The sequence below is a fragment of the Podarcis gaigeae genome (assembly GCF_964106915.1).
Source record: "Podarcis gaigeae genome assembly, chromosome: 2".
Lineage (NCBI taxonomy): Eukaryota > Metazoa > Chordata > Lepidosauria > Squamata > Lacertidae > Podarcis > Podarcis gaigeae.
The window spans coordinates 25,669,209-25,682,455 of NC_139679.1; the positions used below are offsets into that span (position 1 = coordinate 25,669,209).

Consider the following 13,247-nt stretch of genomic DNA (forward strand, 5'->3'; position numbering starts at 1 on the left):
CAACAGAGGTATGTTTGGTGAGCTGTAGGGGAATTGACTGGGTGGAGGAAAATGATAAATAAGCCACAGAGTGCTTTGTTTCAAAGGCATTAAAAATATACATACATAGATACATACAGGAAAAAATATGATATCAACCAGTTGGAGTCGGGAGAAGAGTTTAATACATATCATGAATTAATCTGGCATTAAGCCACCCCTGTTTCTGCCACCTATCTTTGTACTCTGCACTGTAGGACAGGTTAAAACTAGAAGTTTTAAATAGGGCAAGGCTTCAGGAATGCACTCCCTCCCTGAGCATGTCCTAATCTTCATCTGCAAATGCCTCCACAATGCAGATTAAAAATGTTAACCTTTCCTGACATTGTGCTGATCACTTGAGACTTTTGCCAAGCAGCCAGGAGCTCTTATCCCTACTATCTGCTTCCTGAAATAGATGAAATTAAAAGATTAGCCTGTAATGCAGACCTGTGCTAGGCAACCCAGCTTGCACCTGTTCTTTTCCCTTAAAGAGGCGGTGCTTATTTTCTGAATCCTGGGGAAACATCATCCATCCCTGGCACGATGTGAGTGGAGCCGTTCCTGTTTATTCCAGGCGAGAGTGTGGCCTAAGATCTCTAAAGTTCATAGAGTTGTAGCCAATGGTGTTGCTCAGCTGCATTTATTTGTCGCTTACTCCATAAAGTACCTCAAAGCAGCTTATAATGATAAAAAAAGATACAGTGGTACCTCTGGATACGAACGGGATCGCGTCTGCGGGTCACGATTCACCGCTTCCGCGCATGATGTCATTTTGAGCGTTTGCGCATGCGCGAGCGTTGAAACCCGGAAGTAACGCCTAACGGAGTGCAACCCGAAAATGCTCAACCCGAAGCTACTTCAACCCAAGGTATGACTGTACAGTGTGTAAAATAAAATGCATCCAAATGATATTAATCATTGACTAAAAATGCTCATCCTGCAATAACATAAAAGGGGGAAATCTTACCCTAAAAGCCGAATTCTTGGGTGAACAGGAATATCTTTACCTGATAATGATGGTGCCAGGAGCATTGTTGAAACACAAACATTCAACTATTCAAGAGCCGCCAATTCTTGTGTTGACACCCTCCAGGCCTCCCTCAGTGGGGCACATCAAGTAGGGACTCAGATGACAAACACAGGGTCTGAGTAGATTCATGCAGAGAGTGGCGGATCCTAAGGTATTAGGGTCCTGGTCCTCATAGGGGTTTATAGCTCAAAAACAACACTTTAAATTGAGTCTGGGAGCTGATCAGCAGCCAGTGCAACTATGCTAAAAATGGCGCTATATGCTCAGACTTCCTACCTCTGATCAACAATCTGGCCAATGAACTCTGCACTAGCTGCAGTTTCTGAACCATCTTCAAAGGCAGCCCCTTGTGCAATGCACTGCAGTAATAAGGTTTCCTTCATTGCATATCTTCTTAGGTGCCATTGGCCAATGAAACAATCTATGGCCTTTAAAACTGCAGGGTATTGTTTTCATTTGTTACTATGGTATATAATTTTAGGTCTTTATTTTGCAAACCACCTTGTGGTCCTCGGCACAGAAACTTATTTAATGACAATAAGAAAGATTTTTTTCAGTTATTCCTCCCTCTACCCTGCATGCACACCCAGAAACCAAAGAAACACACAATGCACCGTAAACATGCTCTGGAGAGTTCCCCAACCTTCTGAAGCTGATATCGGGAGCTGGAGCTGCAGAGGTTGGGGAAAACATGGAAAACTGTACCCCTACTTGTTGGAAGCCTTACAATCAGATGCTAACCCCCAAAAACCTTTTCAATTATAAAAATGCAGTGTTAGCAGGACTGTACAGATGTTTAACATCCAGAGAAAGGCAGCTATGATTTAAAAATAGAAAGTATCCCATTTTCCTGTTGCCTCAGTCAGAGACAAGACTGGTTTTATACTGTTATAGGAGATGTTAAAAGTTTGGTGAATGTTGATATTCTCATGTGAATGCTGACTACCTAGATGGATTGGATTCTATTTGTTTAATATGCAAACTGCCCTGGGATTTTTTAACCACAGGGCAGCATACAAATATATCAAACAAACAAACAAATAAATAAATAGTGTACTGATTCACATGACACAGCCAGTCAAACTATGGTGTACCAAGACTGCACTGATATCCAGTCTCCTGGAGAGGAACTCACAGTTACTTTGCTTCTCCCCAGTTCTTTAACTCCCATGCCATGCTAAACCAAGGTTTGGCTTAGTGCAAACCGATGCAATGTACGTTTCAGCACTCTTAAGTCATTCTGTTGACTTCAGTGGTACTATCAACCAAGAAGAGGCTGGCTTTGTCTCAGAGGTATACCGTACATTTCTCAAGTCATCTCTCCATTCCTGGCTTTTGACATAAAGCTCTCAGGTGCTTGTTATTCATTAGTCAAAAATTTGTTCCATCTTTTGTCGAATAACACTCAAGGCAACTAGCAATAATAATAGCAACACCAATAACATTGCGATCAATATCAGGGAGGGGAAACAAAGCAAACAAAACAGCAATAAAGTCGATATAAATACCAATCAGTTTTAACAAATTTAGTGTTCAGCTTCTGGCGAGACAGAGTGTGGTCTTGGAAAATTTCACAGAACTGTTTTCCCCGACCTCAGGGCAACTTTCTGTACACACCTTGTAGCGAAGTTAAAAATCAACCTCATTCTTTTGAATAAGTCAACAATTGTTCCGGGTGAGTCCATGCTCATTTGGCAAACTCACTAAAACAGGTTCCTACAGGGCTGTTGGTTCTTCACTGAGAGACTGAGCCTATGCCTTTAAATATTCTAAGACACAATGACAGAATGCAGCTGGTGAACATGACCCACTCCTCTCCTCTGTCTGTTGTGGAGCAAAATTAAAATCTGCTGGCTACAGCAATCATCAGATTGGCAAAGAAACAGTGTGGGACAGGCAGGGGCTGCACTTTCTCTCAGTGCCTTGGAACACTGAAAGGAACAATCTGTGGGTTAAGAGCTGGTCTCCTGAACTTATTGGAATATTACCAGGGAATGGTGGAACTCGTCATACAATCAGCACCCGAGTGGTCCTAGCTAAAAAGAAACGAACAAGTTCTATTTTCTTATGTGAATCTACCCCTTGGACTGAACTTTTAAGCACATTTGTGTGGTTCTGGTTTTCCACTGAATTCAACCACAATGCACTTGGCGATGGTCTGCAGTTTAGTTCCTTCATTAGAAAGATCAAACCGATGCTTCTCATAACAGGGGCATACCTAGGGGTGGGTCAGGGTTGACCCCCTGACAAGGACGCAGGCCCAGGAGAGCGCAGAAATCATGCCTCTCCACTCTTGGCTTGTAGTGGCAAGGATTTCACCCACCCATCTACCCGAGTCCTCACTGGGCCACTCTTCCGCTGCTCTGGGCAACCAGGTGAGGCACACATCTCCTCTGGGCGCCTCAGCAGACAAACACAAGGGAGGGGGGCAGGCACAAATACAGCTCCTTGCCAAGGGCACAAGAGAACCTCTGCCTCATAAAGGCACAAAGGAACTACTGTGAACCATAACTTCCCCTTCCAGTTATACCTGCTAATTTCAACTGACTTCCAGGACACCTTTGTCTTCAGTGAAGAGGGTTTGGTACATATGACAAGGGCAAAATGGTAGTAAAGTATTTACAACATGTTCTGGAGCTTGCTTTTTTAGAAAAATAATAATAATAGCAACCCACAAGGAGGTGCTTAGAGTATGTTTGCAGGGTTCCCTTGTGTGAACATAGCTGGCAGGCACCAGAGTACAATTGTTGTTGTAGAATACTCAGTAGACAGTAATGACAGGCTCGCAACTTCAAAGCACCACCGCTACCTGCCTATTTCAGATTCAGTGTGTTCTGAGGGAAGGACTGCTGTGATTTACAGGCCTAGGGGTAGGTTGGATATTTTGCTCCCAATTTTGTGATCCCACGACAGCACAAACATTCCTTATCATAAATTGTCTTCTTTTGCAGTGTCAGGATGGCAGTCCCCTTGCGGCTGAAGGACTGTGTAATTTTGACTGTCGGATTATTTTATACAAAAGGGGGTAAATGGTTTCTGTTGCACTTTGTAGCTGCTACTGTCAGACTTACCAGTCATTGCATGCGGGATATCGACGACCGTGACCTTCTGAGCGTGCGTTTTGATGCCAGAACTTGGGTCCTGCATCTCCACCAACAGAACTTCCAGCTGCAAATTGGAGCAGGAGCGTGTTAAGAAAAACAGGGGGAATGTGTTGAGCATGTAGAACAAAATCAAGAGAGTCAAGAAGTTTGGTCGGCCTCACTTTCTCTTCCAATATCCCATCAATTTCATAGCTATTCCAGTGGTGTTATTCTATTACAGAAAAACCAAATGAGTATTTCGTGTGTCCCATGATGCTTGTTGTTGCATTTGGTGGTCAAAGCATTCCAGTGACAGCTACTACTTATAATACACATACTTCTCACTAGGAATGCATTACATTAGCGGTCAGGTACTCTTACCTAGACAGTATCTTTTAAAGCAGAGACATCACCTTGCCAACAAAGGTCCAAATAGTTAAAGCTATGGTTTTCCCAGTAGTGATGTATGGAAGTGAGAGCTGGACCATAAAGAAGGCTGATTGCCGAATAATTGATGCTTTTGAATTTGGTGCTGAAGGAGAATCTTGAGAGTCCCATGGACTGCAAAAAGATCAAACCTCTTCATTCTTAAGGAATCAGCCCTGAGTGCTCACTGGAAGGACAGATCCTGAAGCGGAGGCTCCAATACTTTGGCGACTGGTCCATGGGGTCACGAAGTGTCAGACATGACTAAACGACTAAACAACTAAACAACAACACTCTTACCTGCCAGAGCTCATCCTGCTCTCCTGCTTCCCATTCCCACCCCACATTTCCCAATGGGATTATGATGTTCTTGGGCAAGATAGATAACAGCAGGGAAGAGGAGAGAAGGAAGTAAGGAAGAACTGAGTTGCTCAAGTATTCTTTGAAATTCCAGCCTCAAAGTCCATTGCTAGGCACGGCTGAGATTCATCAACGTACTTAAAAACTTTATTGAGGTTTTTTATTTTTACTATTCAACTTGAGCAACCCAACATTTTTGGGAGCCAATCAGGTGGGTGGCTGCCCATCCCTAATCATAAGAAGCAAATAAACAAAGCAGGCAGGAATTAAGAATCTAGGTGGCTGCAAAAGGCACAGACACAAGGCAAAGCAAAAAGAGAAAGCTTAAGGCAGGGGTAGTCAACATGGTGAAAATACAAATGTTGTTCAACGCCCATCAATCCCTCCAGCATGGCCAAAGTCCTGGGATTATAGGAGTTGTGGTCTAACAGCACCTGAGCAGTTGGCTACCCTTGGCCTAAGGTGTAACAAGTCTTCCTTCTTTTCTTATGATCCACAGACCACTATGCTAGATAGTGGGGGGAGAGGAAAAGGAGTACTACCACATTCACCAAACCAGCTGACCACTTGCACTTGCGGACCAAGACAACTACAACCTCGGTTGACATTGACTACGGAGGAGAACTGTGCGTCAGTCAGGAGCTCTTGCTGTTAACATATGTCTGCTGTCCCTGGAAAGCAAACGGCAGCCACTGGTATGAGGAACAGAAAGGGGATTCAAATGGAAGTGTGGTGGGGAGGAGGAGACAAGGGCACCTGAGAGCAGAAGCCAGAATGTTGCTCTACCTGTTCTGGCAAAGCACTCAGTAGACAAGGCAGGCTGATCTGCTCCTCTTGCTGGTACTGAAGGTGTGCTGAGCTATAAAATGGTGCCACTGTGACTCATGATGTACAGGTCACACATTTGTATTTTCCCTTCTCCTCCTTCCCAGCAGAAGGGAGGGGGAAACGAAAGGGCATCTGCCTGTTGTTCCAGCTTGATGCAGGACAAAAGAACTCTATACTCGACAATATATTCATAAGAGATCATAGGGCCTGTCCCAGCTCAGTGTGGAGAGTTGAAGAATGTGCAGGATAGGATAAGGACTTCTGTCCCTCATCTTGTTGTTCTGTAATAAAATAAAGCAGCTGTTGTATGCAGGTAGGGGCTGGAGTAACTGCAGGAACATTCAACCTCTGCAAGAAAGGGGCAGATAAGTCTCATTTTTGGACATGAAGACCGCACACCTGCATAACACATGGGGCTGGAGAAATTGTCTCCTGATTTGAAAGTATTGACCTAAAACCCACAATAATTTGGAAATATGTCCTTCTCCTTAAAAAAACTTTATTGTCTATGGGAGGGATAAAAAATTATGTCCTGCAGTTGGAGAAGTTACAGGAAAGTGCTAATGCCGCTCACATCTCTTCCATTTTACCAAGAAGGCTCTGGTCACAGTGGAATAAAATGGATTGCTTAGAGCCTGGGGCATAGTGTACTTTTTTCAAATGTGAAAGGTACGGTAAGTCAAGAAGGAGCAATGACATTCCCAATATCTACTGATGCCACCGAAGACGGTTCCATCCTGTTCACCTTTCATTCACTTGAACATAACCCAGAATGCATGTGGCAAGGACCTGGCACGTGGTGGTTATGTCTTAACACTTAACACACCCAAATAACTGCATCAAAAAGCACTAGTAATACATCTATGGATCCCAGACACATGTCCCTAAATGTATGCTATCCGCCATTTGTGTTTGCTGCAGGAAACCCCGATGTTTCTTGCAGAAATCATAATATGTATATGCGAACAAGTCCTTTCAAGGATTCAAAGAATGGCCAAGTACATGCGCGCCCAAGCCTTCAAGTGTCGCAGACCAGATTTTCATGCATTTGCCTAATTTAATTCCCCTGAACAATAGGAAGAAGTCAGAAACGTTCCATAGAATCTTCAGTAAAAATCAGAATCTTGCTGCAAGTCTCACTGTGTTCAAAACGAAGCGAATCTCCCAAGCCCCTCTAGGTCTTTGGCCAAAGTAATTTGTCAGGCTGTGCTGTTTTGAGCCCGCAGGTTCTTAACATACACAAACACATCCCTACTGCTGCCTCATCCCTATGTACTTGCCTCTGTAAAGAGCAAACAGTGTGTTCAGAAAACTCGGATCAGTCGGATGGTGCAGGGCATACTGTTTTTGTAATGAGCAAATAACTCCAGAGGCTTGTCACTTCCCTCTTCCCGCCGAGTGCCCTCTTGTCATTTAAGAAATATAATATATATATCAAAGTGAACAAGGGAGATTGGGTAGGAAGCTTTCATTAGGTGCTGCTGTACTGACTCAGCCACAAACCATGCCTTTTGCTGATGAGAACACAGCAGGCCTTTTCCCTCATCTGAGAAGGAAAGTGGCTGCTTATTAAGAGTTCCGATATATTAAAAATTGCTAGCCATGCTGGCAGGCCAACCAATGCCCAGAAGGGCTAGTTTGCATAACAGTCGAGGAAGGAATGGGGAGAAATTCAATTCAGTTTGTGTTTCAACGCAAGCCTACCTCATTCGCACTTCCTGAAATAATATAGCAAATCGAAACAAGGCTATCTTTTGAAATTTACACTTCTCCAAATTTTGCAGTGTGGTTCTTTAAACAAATTAAATTGTATGACAGCACACATATTAATGGAAATTGTTGAAAGTATCAGGGTGCGACTCAGCTTCCACTGTGGAATCTGCATGTGAGAGAGCAGAGGAACCTCCAAACTTCCTAGGCTGGCATCCTTGCGCTGAGCTGTGTGACAAACCAAAATTAACAGATCTGTCTATCCCGAAGATGAGGCTAGCAAGCAGTGGAGCTATCTGGTGCAGCTCTAGGACCCCAGCACATATTGCACAAGTGCGTGAGGGAGGCTGTGTGTGTGCCCTCTGATTTGAAGGACTATGGGCCAGTACCAACAAGGCCCTGGATCTACTGATGTGCTAAACACTGAATAAGAAACTTGAGGGGAAGCAGCAGGAAACACGGCAGGCACGCCTTGAAATAGGTTTCTGACTGAAAACTTAACTGAAGGAATAAGGGTACTGTATACTTAACAATCTTATCCTTGCGGTCATGGGCAGGCAGCAAAAACATCAATGTTGCCATATCTTAGTACCTCCCAGATGTGGGTGGGGCTGTGGTCTAAACCACTGAACCTCTTGGGCTTGCCGATCGGAAGGTCGACGTTTTGAATCCCTGCGACGGGGTGAGCTCCCGTTGCTCTGTCCCAGCTCCTGCCAACCTAGCAGTTTGAAAGCACACCGGTGCAAGTAGATAAATAGGTACTACTGTGGCGGGAACGTAAACGGCATTTCCGTGCACTCTGGCAGTCGTCACGGTGTCCCATTGCACCAGAAGCAGTTTAGTCATGCTGGCCACATGAACCGGAAAGCTGTTTGTGGACAAACGCCAGCTCCCTCAGCCCGAAAGTGTGATGAGCGCCACAGCCCCATAGTCGCCTTTGACTGGACTTAACTGTCCAGGGGTCCTTTACCTCTCATTCAGCTTGGTGTGTCAAAAGATGTCCCAAGCCTTTCCTTACCTGCTTTTACTGCTCTCTCAGTATCTTTATGCTACATAGGGTTGCCGTATTTCAAAAAGTGAAAATCCGGACACAAAAGTTGTTGAGGTTTGTTTGTTGCGCTCCCCCCCCCCCCAAAAAAAAAATCTCAACAAGAAATGAAGTTTTTAACCTATTTTTTAGGGAAATCGCCAAAAAATCAACACTTCCAATATGTGCTAACATATATCCAGGTTTTCCCAGACGTTTTAACCACTTTCAGAAAATTCTGCCTGGACGCCATTTTCGAAGGACAAACCCTGGCTACGTCCAAGAAATTCTGAACATATAACAGCCCAATGTTACATTGTATCACCTTGTTCCAGGTTTGCCAGATGCCCTATATAATGTATTATATAACAAGGCTCACACAATAGCCCTCCCCCATTGAGCTTTCGGCATCTTTCTATTGTTATTGAGATATCGATCTACAAATCCTGTCAATCCATCCTTTGTTGACTCTCTACCTAAGAGGAGTGCATGACTGACTGGTTTGGGACAGTCATTTGCAGCTGCAATCTTCTGATGCCCCAATGAACTGAAAGAGGCTGGCTTATTCTGAGTAGACAAAGGTCGGCAACACCACTGCAGTATAATTTAACTTTCATTGCATTATGGGGCCCAAGGCAGCATGGTTCTCAGTACCATCCAGTTACTGACTAGGCCCAGACCTGCTTAACTTCAGCAGAATGGTGGCCACAGGTGTCTTGAGTTTTAGACCAAATTCTCAGGTATGAAGTATGCAGTAGCATCTCGCAAGAGGCCCCGTTTTCCTCAAAGCTTCCCACAGGCATCAATGGGAATTGCTTTTTAAATTTTAGAAACAAGTAACGGAAGACAAGGGACTTAGGTTGTTGCAGTAAGGCTCAAAAGAGAGAGGGGTGAGCCCTGCAACTTCTTTTTAAATATTAGAGGAAGGCAAGATGAAGACACAAATATGTGGACATGATCACTACTATCCCATCTTTACTACCTGTGGGCATTTTTTATAAACTGGATCCAGTTTCATCTTGTGCTTTATGACAAGTGAACAATATGAGGATAATTTATTATAATCTGTGGCAAAAAAAAAGAAAGATCTCTGTGTGTGTTTTGGCTTAAGTACAAGCATATTCTGGTAGAATCATTGAATTTATAGAGTTGGAAGAGACCACAAGGGTCATCTAGTCCAACCCCCTGAAATGTGGGAATACTTTGCCCAACATTGGGCTCTCATGCTCTACCGACTGAGCTACGCCAGCTGTCTTAATATAAGGAAAATGTAATTCCTAAACTGATCTTTTGTTCCTCCTGGAGTTGATCTCCTTGCCTTCTGTGGAATTTGCAAGCATGTAAATCAAAACAGAACATGGCCCAATTGCTCTTTTAAATAAATCTTGACAGGCTCTAGGAACAAACAGTTCCAAAGGAAAACATTGTGGTATCCCGCTTTGAGCATGAAAAGTACAAGTGCTGGTGATGTATGACAAATATTGTGACACAAAATAAATTCACACTCCCTCTCATCTCTTTTCTTTTTTGCTTGTAATCCTGTCGCTGCCTCCTATGTTTGATACTCAGCTAAAACAGCTTAGATGTGAATGTGTTCCTATGTTGTGCCATAGTGTGTGCACACACAATCTCACACACACACACCAGAAATGGGCAGCTGTCCATATCACTGGGAAGTCAGCTAATTCTATTCAGCAGGATAAGCCACAGACAAAAAAGGCAGGAACGTTCAGGGGAGAAAAGCTGGGCTAATACCTTGCCTGCTTAAACTCTTTTCACATATTGGTGCTAATAAAATGCTTTTATATAGATGCTTTGGGGGAAAGAATGAGGTAGTTAATCCCAAACATAGTTATTTGTCAACATGCTGTCTGTAAGGCTTAAACTATTATAAAGGCATATATACACCCACTTTAAAGTAGATCATGAACAGGCAGAGAAAACAGCTTGCAGCATCTTTTGAGGGGGCGGAAAGACACCATCAATATGTCAAGTATATTTACTCAAATAAATGGCTTAGGCGGCAGTCTAAACCCCACTTACCTGGGAGTAAGTCCCAGTGACTTCAATATGACTTACTTCTGAGCAGATATGGTTAAGATTGTACTGTCATTTACCTCCAAAAAAGGTTGATGAAAAAAAGGTGTGTTTTTTTCATCCTTTCCTCTGCACGTTTATGAGTGAGGTAAATGAATGCAAATGAGGTTGGCTCTCTTCTCCAAAATCAAATAATGGATAATGGATTATGCGATGTAGACCAATCTGTTAGCTGCTTAGAGTTGTTGGGTTTTTCCCCCTAAAAATGTTAAGCAGTCATAAATTATCTAAATAAATAGGATTCCAAATCTATGTGAAAGGCTGGGAGTACAGCACCAGGGGGTTGTAGATACTCTAGATTAATAACCTCAGCATAAAAACATCTGGGTCTACATGGGGTTAGGATAGAACTGCAGCAATGAATAACGCTTGGAGGGGGACGTGAAATTAACCTGGTTACAGTTCAGTGCTGAATTAGGGCTGCAAACCCTGAGGTGATGAGCTTTTATCCCTCAAAATTAAAATATTAATGGCCATCAAAGCAAAAAAATACCCTCCATGCAAGAAATTGTAGCCTTATGAATGAGGTAAAATAATAAGAGCTATTTTTAAATATAAAAAATAATGATATATCCAAAATGCTTATAGCTGCTCAGTTTTATTTCAAGCAGCTATTGCTGTTCCCATTCGCAAACAAACTGTGTGTAACAGGTTGCTTTCATACGGTGACTTCCGAAAACAAGGGTATTTTTGTCTTTATTTGCTCTGTAGCAAAAGGGCTGGGGAAAACAGCAAGCAAAGGTTCTTTTTAAAATACTCCGCTAATGGAATCATAGGCTCCTTGGAAAATAATTAATTCTGAAAACTGTAAGAAACAGCACACCTGATCCGGATAATATGCCTATTGTTTGCATGCAAAAATCTTTGTGATATACAATTCTGGTCAGAGGGCAGATGTTTCCCAGATGTGTTCAGGGTTCCTGCACTAGCCAGTTCATCTATTTCTCAGGTAGACTCTTAAAATAATAGCAAGTTACCTTTTTCAGGAATGCCATTCTTGGCCTGTAACGCTGCCCTTGATCTATGCGTCTGATGGTCATGGTGGTCTACTTAGCCAAGCCGAAAGCTACAAAAAGAAGAGGAAGAAAGAAAAAGAAAAAACCGGCCTAACCAATTGCAGGGAAGCTGGTCCTCTTGTTACTGATTTCAGGCAAACTGCATGACTCGAAATCCCCAGCCTAGAGAATAAAGGCAGCGGTGGAATCGGGCACTGTCCCGCCATAGCCAATCAGCAAGGAGCGCCGAGGTCTTATTTGCATGTGTTTTTGGAGTCTTTCCAAGCTGCCAGCATTAGGGGGAGCCCACTCATCTATTTACAATACTAACGGGATAAGAAACGGAAGGAGAATTCGGATCGGAAACTAATCTGAATCGTTTACGAGATTAGAAATTGTTAGCAGGTTGCACGTCCCAGCAAAGGAACAAAATTGGAACAGATGCTCTTTTCTTTCTTCTTCAGGATGAGTTGAGGTGTTGAAAAATATGGGGAAACAGACTTGTTTCAATCTCAAACGCTGTTTAACTGGAAACGCTGGATTTATTTAGATCCCCACCTGCAGGTAACATTAAAAAGCTGTAAAGCAGCCGGTTGCACCGAGAAAAATACAGGATGCATATTTTCTACATTCCACTGATGTGCAGCTTCTCTGGGCTGTAGTCCAGATCCAGGCCACAAATATTCAAAATCCAGACTGAGGGGTCTCCATAGCTCATGACCTCACCTGATGATGCTCCCTGTTTGGCTGTTGTAAACTTCAGAAAGATGCTAAGGCTTGGACATATCTCCCATGCAGAGGAAAACCCAGCCTTGCCATATTAAACACAAGAGGGTGCTTGGAGTCAAAACTTCAGCCCATGACCACCTGCTGTTCTTGCCCCCCAATAACCAGTATTTGATCAGTGCTCCAATGAACAGAGAGTGTCAAAACCTGAGTTTTCAGATGTGCCATCATCGTGAGCCTACTGTTTGTTCCTGTTGGAAATGTACGTTTTTCCTTCACATCATCGACGTTGGCTGGCTTCCAAAGAACCACAACTAGTTCCACAGACCTAATTTAACTTTGGGTTTGTGTTTCTAAAACAACAGCTCTCCACATAACGTATGGCAATTCGTTTTTTGAATTGAGGGGACCTTTCAAAGGCAGATTGTAATATGGCAGTTACAGATAGGTAGCCGTGTTGGTCTGCCATAGTCAAAACAAAACAAAATTCCTTCCAGTAGCACCTTAAAGACCAACTAACTTAGTTCTTGGTATGAGCTTTTGTGTGCATGCACACTTCTTCAGATACCATTGTAATATGGCAATTAGGTCTTCTGTTCATCATCATCATCATCATCATCATATATCCCTGGAAATTCCCGAGTCCTGGGGCATACTGAAAGCTGCTCTTTAAGAATCCTAGCCAGCATATGAGTGTTAAACGCAACTGCCATTTTGCTTTGAGTTGTTTCATAGGCCACAATTTGTAAATGGAAAAGAATAAATTAGAATTTGATTTCAAGAGAATATAGCAGAGTGGCCCCAAGCACTTGAGGTTTCGGTTCTCTACACGTATATCTGGGGAAAAGCCTAATTGAACTCAGTGCGCTTGTTTTTGAGTACTCATGTGTAACATTGCAGGAAACCAATCGCAAAAGTAGGGTAACACCATTAATCACCTCCCA

The 13,247-nt window shown here is 43.1% G+C and overlaps 1 protein-coding gene across 3 annotated transcripts in view; it reads right to left on the reverse strand.

Annotated features, from left to right (window-relative positions):
- The window catches only part of RGS9 (regulator of G protein signaling 9), a 73,974-nt gene extending 62,204 nt beyond the window's left edge, over positions 1–11,770 (reverse strand). For 2 of the 3 annotated variants that reach the window (XR_014561331.1, XM_083727534.1), the window contains exons 1-2: positions 11,560–11,770; positions 4,123–4,219 (exon numbers count right to left, since the gene is read on the reverse strand). Coding sequence is in view for 2 of the 3 variants with exons in the window: in XM_083727534.1 (XP_083583660.1) it covers positions 4,123–4,219; positions 11,560–11,622 (160 nt within the window). In the remaining variant the exon portion in view is untranslated. The remainder of the gene's footprint in view (positions 1–4,122; positions 4,220–11,559) is intronic. The other variant, XM_083727533.1, reaches the window with a different exon arrangement.
- Positions 11,771–13,247: the final 1,477 nt, after the last annotated feature.